We start from the raw sequence: 13,711 nt of genomic DNA, 5'->3' as shown, positions 1-13,711 counted from the left end.
ATATAAAATATTATATATCTTTGGATGAGGAATGGAATAGTTTCCGATAATAAGGTTTCATCAATATCTAGTCACATGGAACATTTAAGTAACTACAGTATTATGTTATTACACTATTTTTTACAATCGGACATAACTCGAAAACTTGCTGGTCTGAAGTGGCAGTGCGAGAGGCATCGCTCGTGCAACCGATGGCCGTTGAGGCACAAAGGTTCTCGAGTGGCAACCACAAACCGTTGCGTGGGAACGCCCCACACTTAATAGACTAACAACATAATTTAGGTTGTTGGAAGCAAAGAGAGCAAGACAGTCATTGTGACGATCCTTGGCGAAGGCCGATATCTTTCAATGGGTGTCTATTGACTGGAAAGAAGGAGATACATTTTTACAGTAAGAACCATTAATAAAAAATACAGTGTTGTTATTTCATTTTATTTATGACAATTATATATACCATGTTATAATTCGCTTATAATAAAACATTACAAAAATGACTGTTTCTAAAAATTTGAAGTTAATCAATCATTATAATTTATCAATTTACATAAAAATATTTCATATGGTTAAATTATTTTAAAAAGTCATTCTTTCCTATAACATTATTATTACACTTCATTATAAAAATTGCTTAAATTCATTATAAAAGTGTATAGAGGATAAAACTTTTTTCATGTTATTTTTTCACAAGATTCTTGTGTAAAAAGAGGTAAATAATTTTGTTTTAAAAAATTGTAACATTGCCAAGAAAAAAATATTTAATAAGTACAGACACAGGGACTAGTAACAAAACAAAATGTTTTTAAACATACTTGTGCATGGTTTTATAAGCATCCATACAATTGCTGGTAGAAAATTTCAAACTCTGGCAATTCGAGAGTTTGAGTAAAATTAAAGAAATATATCTTAATTAAGTACAGAAGCATTTGAGCATGTTAATCTCTCTTATTTTAAAGTATTTGTATTGCCTTGCAATATAAAGTTTTATAAAAAATACTCTCACTATGTTTACATGACCTTACAATACACTGATAGATCACAGCTGAGATAGGACAAGTAGATCATCTGTATTTGATTTAAAATAGCACCAGTCCTTCACTATATCACTATCACTGTACACACTGTCCATAGAATGTATGTTATATTAACAGGTCTTCTTCCCAATCTTCTTTTTCTCTTTCTGTAATAGACACAGAGGGCCTTGACAGTTGCTTTAATTCTTTTTGCATTCTTGGAGGTATGGGGTTATCACTAAGGTCTACATATTCGAGGGCTCTTGATCTAGCCAATCTGTCCACATCAACTTCTGAAAATTAAAAATTAAGTCTTAACACAATATCAAAATTTTATTCAGTTGTACATTTTAATGTCTCTGTAATAAGACCCATGTGACATGATTATTTATATCAAGAAAATATTCAGTGATGAAATAAAAAAATAATAAACTATACACCACTAACCAACATTTTCCTTCCAATAGAAAAATAGAAGAATCTTCAACAATAAATAAAAATAGTAAGATATTTTTAAAACATACATAGCAGCATTGTTTGCTTGTTACAATATAATGAATATTTTATAATTGTCTATCAACAGAACTAAGAATTGAACAAGAGAACTAAGAAATGTATCTTCTTAAATAATAATGCTTGAAATAAAACAAGACAAATTTAAGGCTAAGCATTTTCAAAACTCTGCTACCCTTATTCCACAGTAATTGTAAGCCAAATATGTAGTGATCTTACTATATCAGGATTTAACACATATCATTTATTTTAAAAATAATTTTATGTTGTTTATATTGTTTCTTGATTTGTCAGGGGTCAAATTACCTTACTCATGCAAAAGAACAAGTTATCAAGTACCAATGATTTGATTGTGGTGCGCCAAAAGTGTGTGTAGGCTGGGGCACTGGGAGGCAATTTGAGGTAGTGCTACAAAACTATTATGTGAAATGTCCAATCGCTGCAGACATGCCAATGTGCACAGCTCATCTGGAAGCCTGGCCATTTGGTTGTTAGCAAGGTTTAAATCTGGAAATATAATATATATATATAATATTAAATGTTATGTACACAAACTACAACTACACTACACTATCAACTACAACAAGTCAAGTAAAATGTAGAGGGTGGTTGATTATAGGTGTTAAAGCTACAAAAGGGTCAATGTATAGCTCATTAGTCAGTAAAAAGCTTTAAAGCTTTTACAAACATTTCCAATCACCTTTTTCAACTGATAAGCCAATAACTTCTGGCAGTAAACAATCTACAAAAATAGATAATAAACAGTAATTTATACAGAAAGTTATCAAAATTTTGAAACACTTTCTCCACATCACAGAATCCCATCATCTCTGTCGCATAAAATACAACTACTGATAAAATGTCAGACAGTTAGTGTGGAACAGAGATAATGCTTCACAAAGCTAAAATTAGCCCATTGCCTCTTTCCAAAGGTTGATGAGCAATATTTGTCACAGGGTACTGTACATTATTTAGTATTTTGAAACAATTGATTTTAGAACCATTTTAGTAATATGTTAATTGCCAGTAAAAGAGCTTTCCATTTACCCCTTTAAAGCTTTTACACCTATAACCAATTGCTCTATGTAATTCTATTAATAAACCTTTTGAATTCTTCATATAATAAAATTAATCATATCACTCAAAACCAACCTGTAATTAAACTAAACTTGACTGTAAACTTTGGTGGTATTTTAGTAATAACATTTCCACTGAGATCACAGCTTTTCAGTTCAGTGTGTCGCATTAAGTGGTACACAGCATCAGGTACTTGCATCAATTGGCATTCCGATAAATCTGTAACAAGAATAAACTATTAAATATTTATAGGAGTTTCACAAGTCTTATCTGTTCCAAATATTTTGTATAAACATTGGTAACCCAATTTAAACATTTTTAATTGAGTTAGAGGCATAATTGGCAGATATATGTTAAATACATTTTTTAAAAACAATTATTGTGTTCCAAAAACTGCTAAATGTACAGATATCCTAACAATGATTACAATCAACTTACATTAGAAATACAATTATTTAATAGTTTTAAAATTAATATAAAAAGATGTTTAAAAATCTAATGATTAATCCACACCTAGCAAAAAAAATTCTTTGTAAAGCCAAATGGGCTAGAGACCATTGTTACCACTTTTATTATTTCTGGTTCCTTTAATAAAACAAACATCTAATATTAAAGTTTGGAACGGAATAAATTTTTAACAAAATTGATAATCAAGTAATATAAAGTGGAGGTTTTAACAATAGGCTTGTATTCTCTTATATAACCGGAATGGCAATTTGTAATTACAAACGAGTTTAAACTACAAATATTCTTCCAAAATACATATGCTAATAATATTCCTTCCAAAAAAATCTTTTAAATATACAATACCAAGTGCTTCCGTTTCTTGTGCAGTTTCACATCGTAATATCACGCGTGTAACAGCATGAGCCATTTTTACCTATGACTTCGCTACCTTCAAGAACTAGACAATTTTCTGTCTATGTTTCTATTCTATTTTTACATCCCAATGTGTTCCATCTACTAGATCCTATTTATATTTTTTAAATAAAAAAAAACATGTCGTTAGTCTATATACAAAGCATTGTCTGGTACGCTACTATATTTAATAATCATTGCTTTTAACTTTAAAAAAGGCAGTGTATTAATAATATTTAAACTAATTTTATCTAATATTTTATACAACTTGACAATGTAGTCATTTTTTTGGAGTTGTATGACATTGAAAGTAAAGTGTGACTAGTTGTAAATTTTGGCCACCAGTATATTGAAGTAAAAAATTTACATATAATGATAGGCAAATTTAAATAACTTATCAATTATTTTTTTGAAGCTGCAGTCAGTTTCTGGTTTTATTAAATTCACATAAGTGTTTTATAAAACTTGTTTTTTTTTTAACTGGCAGCATTATTGGGAGTATAAACATTTATGAAAGGTGAACGAAACTAAACGGAACGGAATTAAACCCTTCTTGTTTGTCGATCACTAAATCAAATTGTGTAAAGATCTTCAAGTTATTATAAACTAGAAAGTGGCACTTAGTAGCTTTATCGATTAATACTTAGGTAATGCAAAGTGTTTAGTTCATTTTATAATACTCTTATTTCTTATATGTATTTTACGAATTAATAAAAATACAATCCATAATAAACATTGTGTATAATCCTAGTTTTTGGTATGGCCGGGTATTACTGATCTTATAATATGGTGTTTTCTGAAGTATTTCATTAATTCGAATTGGACGTAAAATTATTGCACAAGGAAGTAGTCTTATGCGGACAATGGCCTCTACAAAGTGGTTAGGCTGTATAAGGCATGAAATTGTATCGTTAAGGCTAACGCGTTGTAAAAAGTCTGTTTATGAAAGTACCATACGGTTGTGCAGTTTATTTACACATATCAACATGGAAAAAATAGAAATATTTACCATATAGCGTATTATGTGCAAAGGAAACAAACGAAACATTTAATAAATAGTTTTTTTTTAATAATTTATAAGATTTTATCATTTCAGAAAAATTATTAAAGTTATTGCACAATCTATAACAATTTCAGAAAGTGTTTTTTAATAAGTAATGACCATAACTAATATATTTAAAAAAATGTTACGCAAGACTTGCAGTGAATAATTAAATGCTGCGTCATAAGTGTCTTATAAACAAAAGTTAACTAATCTATGTTCATTGATTAAAATTTGATAGAGTGTTGACAAGTTAACAACAGTATAAACACAACAACGTTTGTCTACAGAATACTTCGTTAGATCACGTGCCAAGTTCTGTCTTCCGGGGGTTGATTGTAGCATAATATATGGACTGTAATGCGGAAATAACTTTGTAACCATAAAGTTAAATGTAAAAGAAGTAACGAGTTATCACGTTTGTTGTAAAATAAATGTTCTTTATATAAATTTTATCATAGAAATGCCAGTTGTAATGTTTATTTATAATAATTAATTATGTATTAACTACTGTAAAAAAGGAATATGTATAAAAATATCGAATTTTTTGTACTTTTTAAAATATAGAATTATGTACTACGTATTTTTTAGCCTTACGTGCTTAATAAGAATATAATATTTGAATATATGCTGACAAAATGTATGGGTGGAAAGAATTTTCTATTCTTAAAATCTCATTTAAATAGATCCACAATTTTATGTTAGTTATTACGCATTTCATATACAATTATATAGATTCCGGTAATTTCATTATAGAGAAGTACTAAAATACTGTTGCTATATATTGCGCTAATAAACGTATTCTAGTAGAATGGTATGAATTGTTTGAACAATTTAAATTTAAGAATAATATGCTGTACTCGTATATTATGACGAGAATACGCTTTGTGAAATAAACCGCGTGGCCATTTGGACAAAGTTCTGCAGCTACTGCGCAAAATATTTTCTCTTCTCCAAATTACGTACTAAAATTAGAAGTTACGATTTAGTATGGCAGCGGCCAAGAATATTTTCGTGAAATATTTATCGTTGTAACGAACTTCTAGTTCTTTTGTTTGTTATTGTGTCTGATAAATGAATTGCATTCAAGTATAACAAAGATGTAGATCATGCGAATAATAAAATTCTTTGTAGAAGTTATCTTATTTGCGGCTACTTTTTTTTATTGAAATAATAAACAAAACCCAAACTTAAAATGTTTAGTCATAATCACGATACAGTTTAGATACAATTACGATTATTAATTATTGTATGCCAGACACCATCTTAGATGATGAAAGATTTGAAAGAAATAATAATGCACGGACTAACATAATAAAGCTTATCAAAGAAAATAACGTCATAATGAGAAATAGATAATTATAAATTTTTTAACATTTCTAATACTCTGTATCAACGTTGGAAATGACCTTGTTTCATTTCACAATTTTTACGTTATATCTTCCCATTTGCGAAAGCAAAATGCAACAGAGAACATTCATTGAGTTACGAAATTGTGCAAGCTATTACACATTCGTGTAATTATAAAAACTATTAAAACTTTCAGTAGTATTAGTAGTCTTGGTTGTATCAGTATTTAGTATATACTATACTATGCTGTACTACTCAATTATTTGTACTACTTTTTTATTATAGGTTGCTAGGCCAAATAGTAAGATATTTAAAAACAAAAAACAATAATATTTTAGATTTTTTTTCTTTTAAATAGAACACAATTTTATATGTGATAATTTATAAGACGTTTATCAGAAAAGAATTTACTATAGAAAAATTACAAGGAGTAATTTTTATTAATGGAAATCATTTTCTACGATAATTAGTATCTTGTTGTCGTAATGAAAAATCATATCTACATGTACATTGTTATTGATATTTGAATGTTAAGCTTTACGACAAAAAATTTACTTCTTGGAGTATCTAACCTGGAATTAATATGTCAACGTAGTAAGTGACATAGCATGGATTTATTCCAGTTGTATTATTAAATATTGTAACGTACAGTTACTTAACCTTAATATTCAAAGTGCACAATATTTTTTTATTTAATATATAAATTCAAAATTAAGCTGTTTCTGTTTAATATAAAGCATGAAAAGAAGCAGATTCAAGGGATAAGTAAATATGACGTGTTATTCGAAGCTTATAACTTCTACGTAAAAACAAATTTATATGAATATGAACAGAAAAAAAACATTCATACTATTTTTGCAATTATAACCTTTACATATGAAATTGTGTTTTACTAAATATATTTAATGAGCAATAAATTTACAACAGTCTTACAAACCGGAATTTACTATAGTGCTTGGCAGTAGAAACTTTTACATATACGCAGAATTTCTTACTGCAATATTCTATTTTCGATTTTGTATTGTTCTTTTTATTTAAACTTGATTTAAGAGATTGTTTTTGTTTGAATTTGAAACGATGTAAATATACATAGTATGAATTTGATTAATATAAAGATTAAAAGATTTTCCGTAAAAAGATTCTCACTTTTCTATGACAACCGAGTTAATATCAACTAGTCAAAAATTTACACTAGACGTCAAATTAGATGTAGATGTTTTGTTTTTAATCTATTAGTTCGCGGATTTCTGGAGAAGCTGTAAAAGCCAGAAAGGTTAATAGCCCCCAGCCCCAATTGAATATAGTATAAAATTAATGATTAATATGAAGTGAAAAATTACATATATTTATTTACAAAATTAAAAAACCACAAAAGGGATTAGACACTTATCGTGTACAGTGGATTGAGCGCTGTGCACGACCGGATGCCATTATTGTACCAGGTTTATAGCGTAACGAGATTTCAACAGATAATGACACGGTCATGCACGCTCTGCCGATTATTTGTTGCTACTAATTTATAAATACTTACAATTTCTGTCGTTCTTGATAATAATTGTAATAACTTTTAAACCACTTTATTGTAATATAAAAATATGCAATTATTAATAGTTAATTAATAATGGTTTATAATATTATATCTAATTCCTGTCAGCATGGTTATTATTCCTAAACGATATCAGAAAACCGTCTATTCAAGAATATTTAAAATAATAGTTATTCTGCCACGTTCAAAATTTACCTTAAGACAGTATTGTTTGACAAAATGAAAAAAAAAACAAAAATATTTTTATGTCAAATATTTTTAAGTTTTCGGCTTCAAAATAAATGTCCGAAATACTATGAATATTTTACAAAGCCGACTAGAAACAAGATAACATTGTTAAAATTGTGTGTACAGTGCAAGTGCTTTTTATAATCAGGTTAATAAAAAAATGTTTTAGAGTGACGATTGACTTTGCTTTAGGATGACGTTAATAATTTTTTCTAAATTTAAATTGTTCATTTAAACGTTATTTCAAACATGGTTTTTAATTCGTTCTAAAACTATAATCTTTATACGCTATCCTACCGTAATATTTATATTAATAATTTATGACTAAAATTATGGAATGTATGTTATAAATATATATTATTGAAACTATTTTGTATGCAAGACAATGTCGGAGAAATATTATAATGGATCAGTAGAGTTTCTGTGTCTTGAAATACCAACACTGATGGTTTAATTCAGTGCTCTGCAACCAGTGTGCCGTAGGTCGGATACAAGTATGCCGCGGTAAAAATTAATAAATTGAAATTTTACATTTTTTCATACTATGTACATATTTTGTATTTGAGACACATTGGTAGGTCACGTTCACTCGTCTCTCGAATTTAGCTTTCGGTATGCCGTGAAATTCTAAGAAAGATTTTAATGTGCCGTAGACGAGAAAAGGTTGCGGAGCACCGGTTTAATCGACGAACCTTGTGCCGCCGACTCATCGGCAACAATTTTCATTTAACAAATATCGATGACACATACAAACATGGTGCCATTAATACCCAGAAATCAAAATCATATGCCTTCTTAGTGGGCATAATTGGTTTAATAGATTTTCTCGTATTCGCTTGCGTTGTTAAGGATATAATTCATTGTATATTTTAAGAAATATTAAATTTATTTGAAATGAGATATTATTGTAATTCACTAAGTCGTAGTTTAGTCAAATAGTCAGTATTGTTTTAAGGCCGTTGCCGCGAAATTAGCATGCACAGATCAAATATTACAGTACAGATTATACAATATAAATTTTGTATAATTTTTTTTATTCCACTTAACTATTAATAGGTGATTTTAATAACTAGTGCGTGCTATGAAACTATTTGTATATAATATTTTTGTAGAATATTAGGTTTCATCCGAAGATTCCTTCATATACTTTTTAACAAGGGAGAATTAGTGATAATAACTGGTTTACTCGATAATGCGAATAAAATGATCGTTAAATAACTTAAAGATCATTGACTATTACAATTTGATAATGTCTATTGTGTGTTTGTACTCAATATCATAAAAATAAATATCAAGATAGATAAGATATAAGAAAAATTGTAAGTGAAACGGGCAATCACATTGATTAGACAGATGGCTTAAGTAGGCGATATTAATTTATGTTTTTAGGATGCGTTCGGTCAACCGTTCTATAAAACTAGCACGGAATAAGCATAAATTTACTTTTAACATTACAGCATCGATTTTATGAATATTTTTTATAATAAATGTTAATTTAATTGCGTAACATCATAGAAATATTAGGTTGCTATAAGTAATTCTTTAAATGATGTTATCTAATATTACTTAGTGTTTATTATAGCTCAGATATCTTATAATTGGGTTTATATATTTTGGTCTACATAACTTGATTATTCTATCGGTTTAATAATATTAACTGACCAAGTTGACTGTTTTCTTGGGCATCTTCACATCGTCCGACGACTCTAATGATGGCTCTCCCGGCTAGTCGCGCGCATATCATCATCGCGGGCGCTCGGGGATCTCCCTCTTCTGCTTCAGCAGGTATTCTCGCACCACCATCGAATTCAGTCGGAGGCCTCATCACTGCACTTGATTATCACCACTGCACTTTCCAGTCCGTGACGTCACTAGTTGACAGCCTTTCACAGCTCTGATTGCATACAAACACACCGCTCCGAAACGCCAAGCGCCTGGACGAGCGGCAATCACTTTTAAAATTCGAGCGCCGCAACCAAAGCTCGCCTTTATATCGTCGCCAAAACAAAGAAGCGTGGCCGCGGGAAGGAGAACACAACAATAACAAATTGGCATCTCGCTCGCGCATTTTGCTGCGTAGTTTGCACACAGGTTCGTTCTCGCGGAAGTACGAGGAAAATTTATCGCGAATCCCGTCACAAAGAATTAGTGTTCCTGCTTTAATAAACAATGATTCCAGACCTGAATTCTGAGAGTCTTTTGTCACGTTTCAAACAAAACTGTGATCTCAGTATTATCTTATTGTTTTTGTTATTTTTTTCAAAGGCACTATCAATGTTACAATGCTTGGTAGGTTTTGATGTGAAAGGAAAGATTGCCACGACAAGCAAACGTAAATTTCCAACCCAATTCACTTCATAGCCACATATTTCTTTGCAAAAACTATCTAAGCTAATTATATCTTATGCAACTAATGTTATTAATTATAACACGGAAATTTATTGTTATTAGACTTTACACAGTATTTTATCAATCAATTTGATATCGTTAAAGAGTTTCATATATATAACAGTCGTAAAATTTATTTCATAATTCTAACCTTGAATTTATTAACATTGGTTTTAGTCTGTGAGGTCGTGTTCGTAATGAATAGGAAAGTTTCAGATAAACACGGCTTCAAGGTTTTAAAAAAATATGGTAAGACGGACAGTTATACCTTTTATTTAAAATGTTTAATTACATACTTTAAATTTTTTACATGTTTAATTTATTACAAATGATTAAATAAAAGTTATTAAATGCTTGTATAGCGAGGAATATAAATTAATGGGCTCCTTTGGGCTATTTTCAAATCTAAACAACTGAATTTTGTTTCGCATTTGTTTAGGTGTTCGTTCATTGAATATCTAATTAGTTCGATTTATTTGCGTCAATTTTAAGAGTTTGACGTCTAACGTGTCGTCGTAGGGTATGTTTTTGTAGCTTGGCTAAACAGAGACGTAAATTTTCATTTTTAGCAACCTTGAACGCGTGCCAGGAGTAACCCAAAGTCCCGTGCTCTAGATCGAAATCTGTTTATCTAATATCGGATAGTAAACAGTCGTGATAGTGTAACATTAAAATACACTTGAACGTGTCGCAAAAAACACGTTGATTCTATTAGTATTGTAATATTTATTTCGATTTTCTGCTGTTTTGTGACAACAAAACATGCAATAAACCATGAGAGTAAAGGCGCTCTATTTAAAACGTATATATAAACAGGATAGCCAGGTTTATCCGTTATAATATAAGAGCAGTAATATAAAAGTAGTAGTATAAAAGTAGTAGTAATATAAAAGTGTATATAATATAAAAGGAATTAATACATAGCTCACTTGCAGCAAAAATCTTTAGTGCTTTTACACCTACTTTCAATCATCTTGTATAAATTGATGACTAAAATATGTTACATAAACATATGTAACATATTTAATTTTCACTTTATTTATATATTTTATTTTTTCTGTTGGATAACGACAGACTAATAATTTAAGCCAGCACAAAGTCTGCAGTAAACAATAATTAATATTAATGTATGGTAATTCGAATTTCGAAAACGCTTTTTTACGATATTATTATTACGTTATTCAATTATTTTTTAACTTTTGTTTTTTAGATGGGGTGAACAACACAATTGATAGTAAAGGAGCTATATTTTAATCCTTTGAACGTACAAACAATCAGCCTTGTACCAATGACTGCATTTATTTTTAATTACCGTAATATAATATTCATTCTGTCAAAGTTTTATTTTAATTATATGAAAGCTGCAGTTAAACAATTTTTAAAACGTTTGCAATATCTTTTTCCTCAAAGTCAATTTCCTTAATCAATTAATTTGCGGGTTGTGGAGATGTTGTATAGTTTACACAAAGATTGTCCGGCGGCGAAGAATCGAACCCGCCACCTACAGAATTTTAAGTCAAAGTTCTTAACAAATAATCTACTACTACTCTATGATATCCAAATGTTGAAATGAAACAGTAGCGAAAGGAAAAATACACGGACGCCCAAAATCGCATTGAAATGAAATTTTCCTTCCACGCGTTACCAAAATAATGTTGCATTCGACCCCAATACATCTACAAACATATAATAAACTACGTTTGTTACCTTAACCTACAATTTGAATTGAAATAAAGCAAAGTTTATTTCCGTTCATTAATTATATTTTTAAAGTGGTTAATTCCAATATTTTAGTCTCGTATTTTGGAACGTAAAATATATATTTTTTTTATTTTTATACTTCTTCCTTGTATCATTGTCCTCGTTGCTCAAAGTCGTGATCCCTTGGACACGGAGTAATCTTTATCTACATTGAGCTGCGTAACATGTTCCATCTTTGACATCGTGGAGCGTGGACGAAATAAACGGATTTGGTCGATCCAATAGATGGGATTATGACCTTTTGGATGTTTGCCTTCAACTTTTCCAGCCACCAACACTTTTTCTGTGGTTTCGACGTTAATTTATGGCTATGTGACAAGAAAATCCCTATCCCATCCGTAGGCAGGTGATAAAAATCCTGTTTTTGATATTGAGATTGCGCAGAATAAATTTGAAGTATATTTTTAAGCACTATATATCGAACGCACAGACTTATAATTACAGGGGCAATTTTAAATTTAATTTTAGAATTAAAATCACCGATCATCGTGGCAATCTTTGGGAGAGGCCTATACCTTGCAATGAGCGTTCATCGGCTGATAAGAAAAAGAAAAACTAAATTTATGCGCTAAAGAACTAATTACTAAATGAATACAAACGCATTTAATATTATCATTTCATTAATAATTATTTCAATAATATCAGAGGCCTTTATTAGCCTCTTTTTTTTAAGAAGTATCTTGACTCATCGCCTTAATTAATTACATTGGTAATACCTAACAATTTCCTTTCACTGGTTAAGCGATACGCATCTGCTGTGATACGATAGTGTAGTAGGTTATAAATATATAAATAATCTGCAACTCAAAGTGCAACGTACAACTGTGACATCTGTATTTTGTACTTTCTCCGAGAGTCTGTGTCACAAGAGTGTCAACACAGAAAATGTACCAGTTTAAGTAGACTGTATTCTAATGTTTCTGACATAGTTACAGTTCTTGGATAATATTTATTTCACTTTTAAGAAGTCCAAACTGTTCATTAAGAAAAAAAAATGCGGGAACTTTTATATATCAAGGATACATTAATGAAATATTGTTTTCGCTACCCAACAATGACAAGTAAAATTTTCAATAGTAATAAGAGCACTGACATTTAGCAACAGATTTTTCTCCCGGCGAGCACAGAGGTTGATCCTTTGTGCTATTTCAGGAAAATTTGGAGGTGGGCCAATACCCTGTCCATATTGCTTTCGACGCAGTTTACCACGTGCCGGTTCAGGTCTTTGCTCTATTTCATTTACAGGAATATAGCACTTCGGATGTTGTAATAAAGTTTAAATATATTTACATCGGTCGGCAAGGATTGTATCAAATATACGCAAACAAGAAACGAACATTTTCTTTGTGTTGAGAAAATACAGAGCAATGGCCAGCCGTAGAAAACTGTGTATATCGTAAGTTGCGAGTTCGATTCCCGCGATGCAATCTTATATAATTCAAACTGTGCATTAATTAAATTGACTGGTAGGGAATATCAACGGCATTAAGTCCTCCTTTACAATTATTGTAAAAAGCGCGAATTAAATAGAACTAAATAAAATTATTACATAGGATTGCGACTATTTACAAACAAGCTTCCTAGAAGATGAGCAGCTTCGTCCTCTGGTACATAGACGTATAAACATCACACTCGCGACCGTCAACCCGCCTACCAAGTGTGACGATTAAGATATATCTCACATAGATATCTTTGCGGGAGGTATAAGCCTTGTAGTGGACGTCTGTGGGTTGAAATACTGATAACAAAATACTGATGTAAATCTAAAGTACGTTTCTTAACAATTATAATAATAAATGATAATAATTTCTTAAAAAATATAGCGAAAACTTTTAAAAATTGCTGTAAGCATTAGTTAAATAGTATTTTTTGTTATTAAATTTGTGATTGATGTTGCAAATATGTTACAAGCAGTCTCTTTCAAGTTTTACATTTGCA

At 30.0% G+C, this 13,711-nt stretch overlaps 1 protein-coding gene across 2 annotated transcripts; it reads right to left on the bottom strand.

The window, feature by feature from the left end:
* Positions 1-560: 560 nt before the first annotated feature.
* On the bottom strand, positions 561-9,569 carry Sclp (leucine rich repeat containing protein 20 sclp). Of its 2 annotated transcripts, none has more exons than XM_068772633.1 (4): positions 3,411-3,718; positions 2,676-2,819; positions 1,863-2,030; positions 561-1,303 (listed from the first exon to the last, which is right to left on the bottom strand). In XM_068772633.1, exons 1-4 carry the CDS (start codon positions 3,472-3,474, stop codon positions 1,137-1,139), a joined length of 543 nt encoding a protein of 180 aa, XP_068628734.1. In that variant the 5' UTR covers positions 3,475-3,718; the 3' UTR covers positions 561-1,136. The 2 variants fall into 2 exon arrangements, with proteins under 2 accessions (XP_068628734.1, XP_068628733.1); XM_068772632.1 differs by lacking the exon at positions 3,411-3,718 and adding an exon at positions 9,287-9,569 and having other exon boundaries at positions 562-1,303.
* Between the last annotated feature and the right edge of the window lie 4,142 nt (positions 9,570-13,711).

This window comes from Battus philenor, unplaced genomic scaffold, assembly GCF_028537555.1.
Source record: "Battus philenor isolate CCGP_79_NKW_IND1 unplaced genomic scaffold, ilBatPhil1.0.hap1 SCAF_5, whole genome shotgun sequence".
Lineage (NCBI taxonomy): Eukaryota > Metazoa > Arthropoda > Insecta > Lepidoptera > Papilionidae > Battus > Battus philenor.
This window is presented reverse-complemented; position numbering and strand designations above follow the sequence as displayed.

What these genes read in the sequence shown, in the direction of transcription:
- Sclp (XM_068772632.1), bottom strand. Translation starts at nt 9,449, where the DNA reads ATGAGGCCTCCGACTGAATTCGATGGTGGTGCGAGAATACCTGCTGAA. An exon ending in CAAGTTTAGTTTAATTACAG is followed by an intron (nt 2,031 to 2,675) that starts GTTGGTTTTGAG and finishes TTATATTTCCAG; the next exon opens with ATTTAAACCTTGCTAACAAC. An exon ending in GCACCACAATCAAATCATTG is followed by an intron (nt 1,304 to 1,862) that starts GTACTTGATAAC and finishes TTTAATTTTCAG; the next exon opens with AAGTTGATGTGGACAGATTG.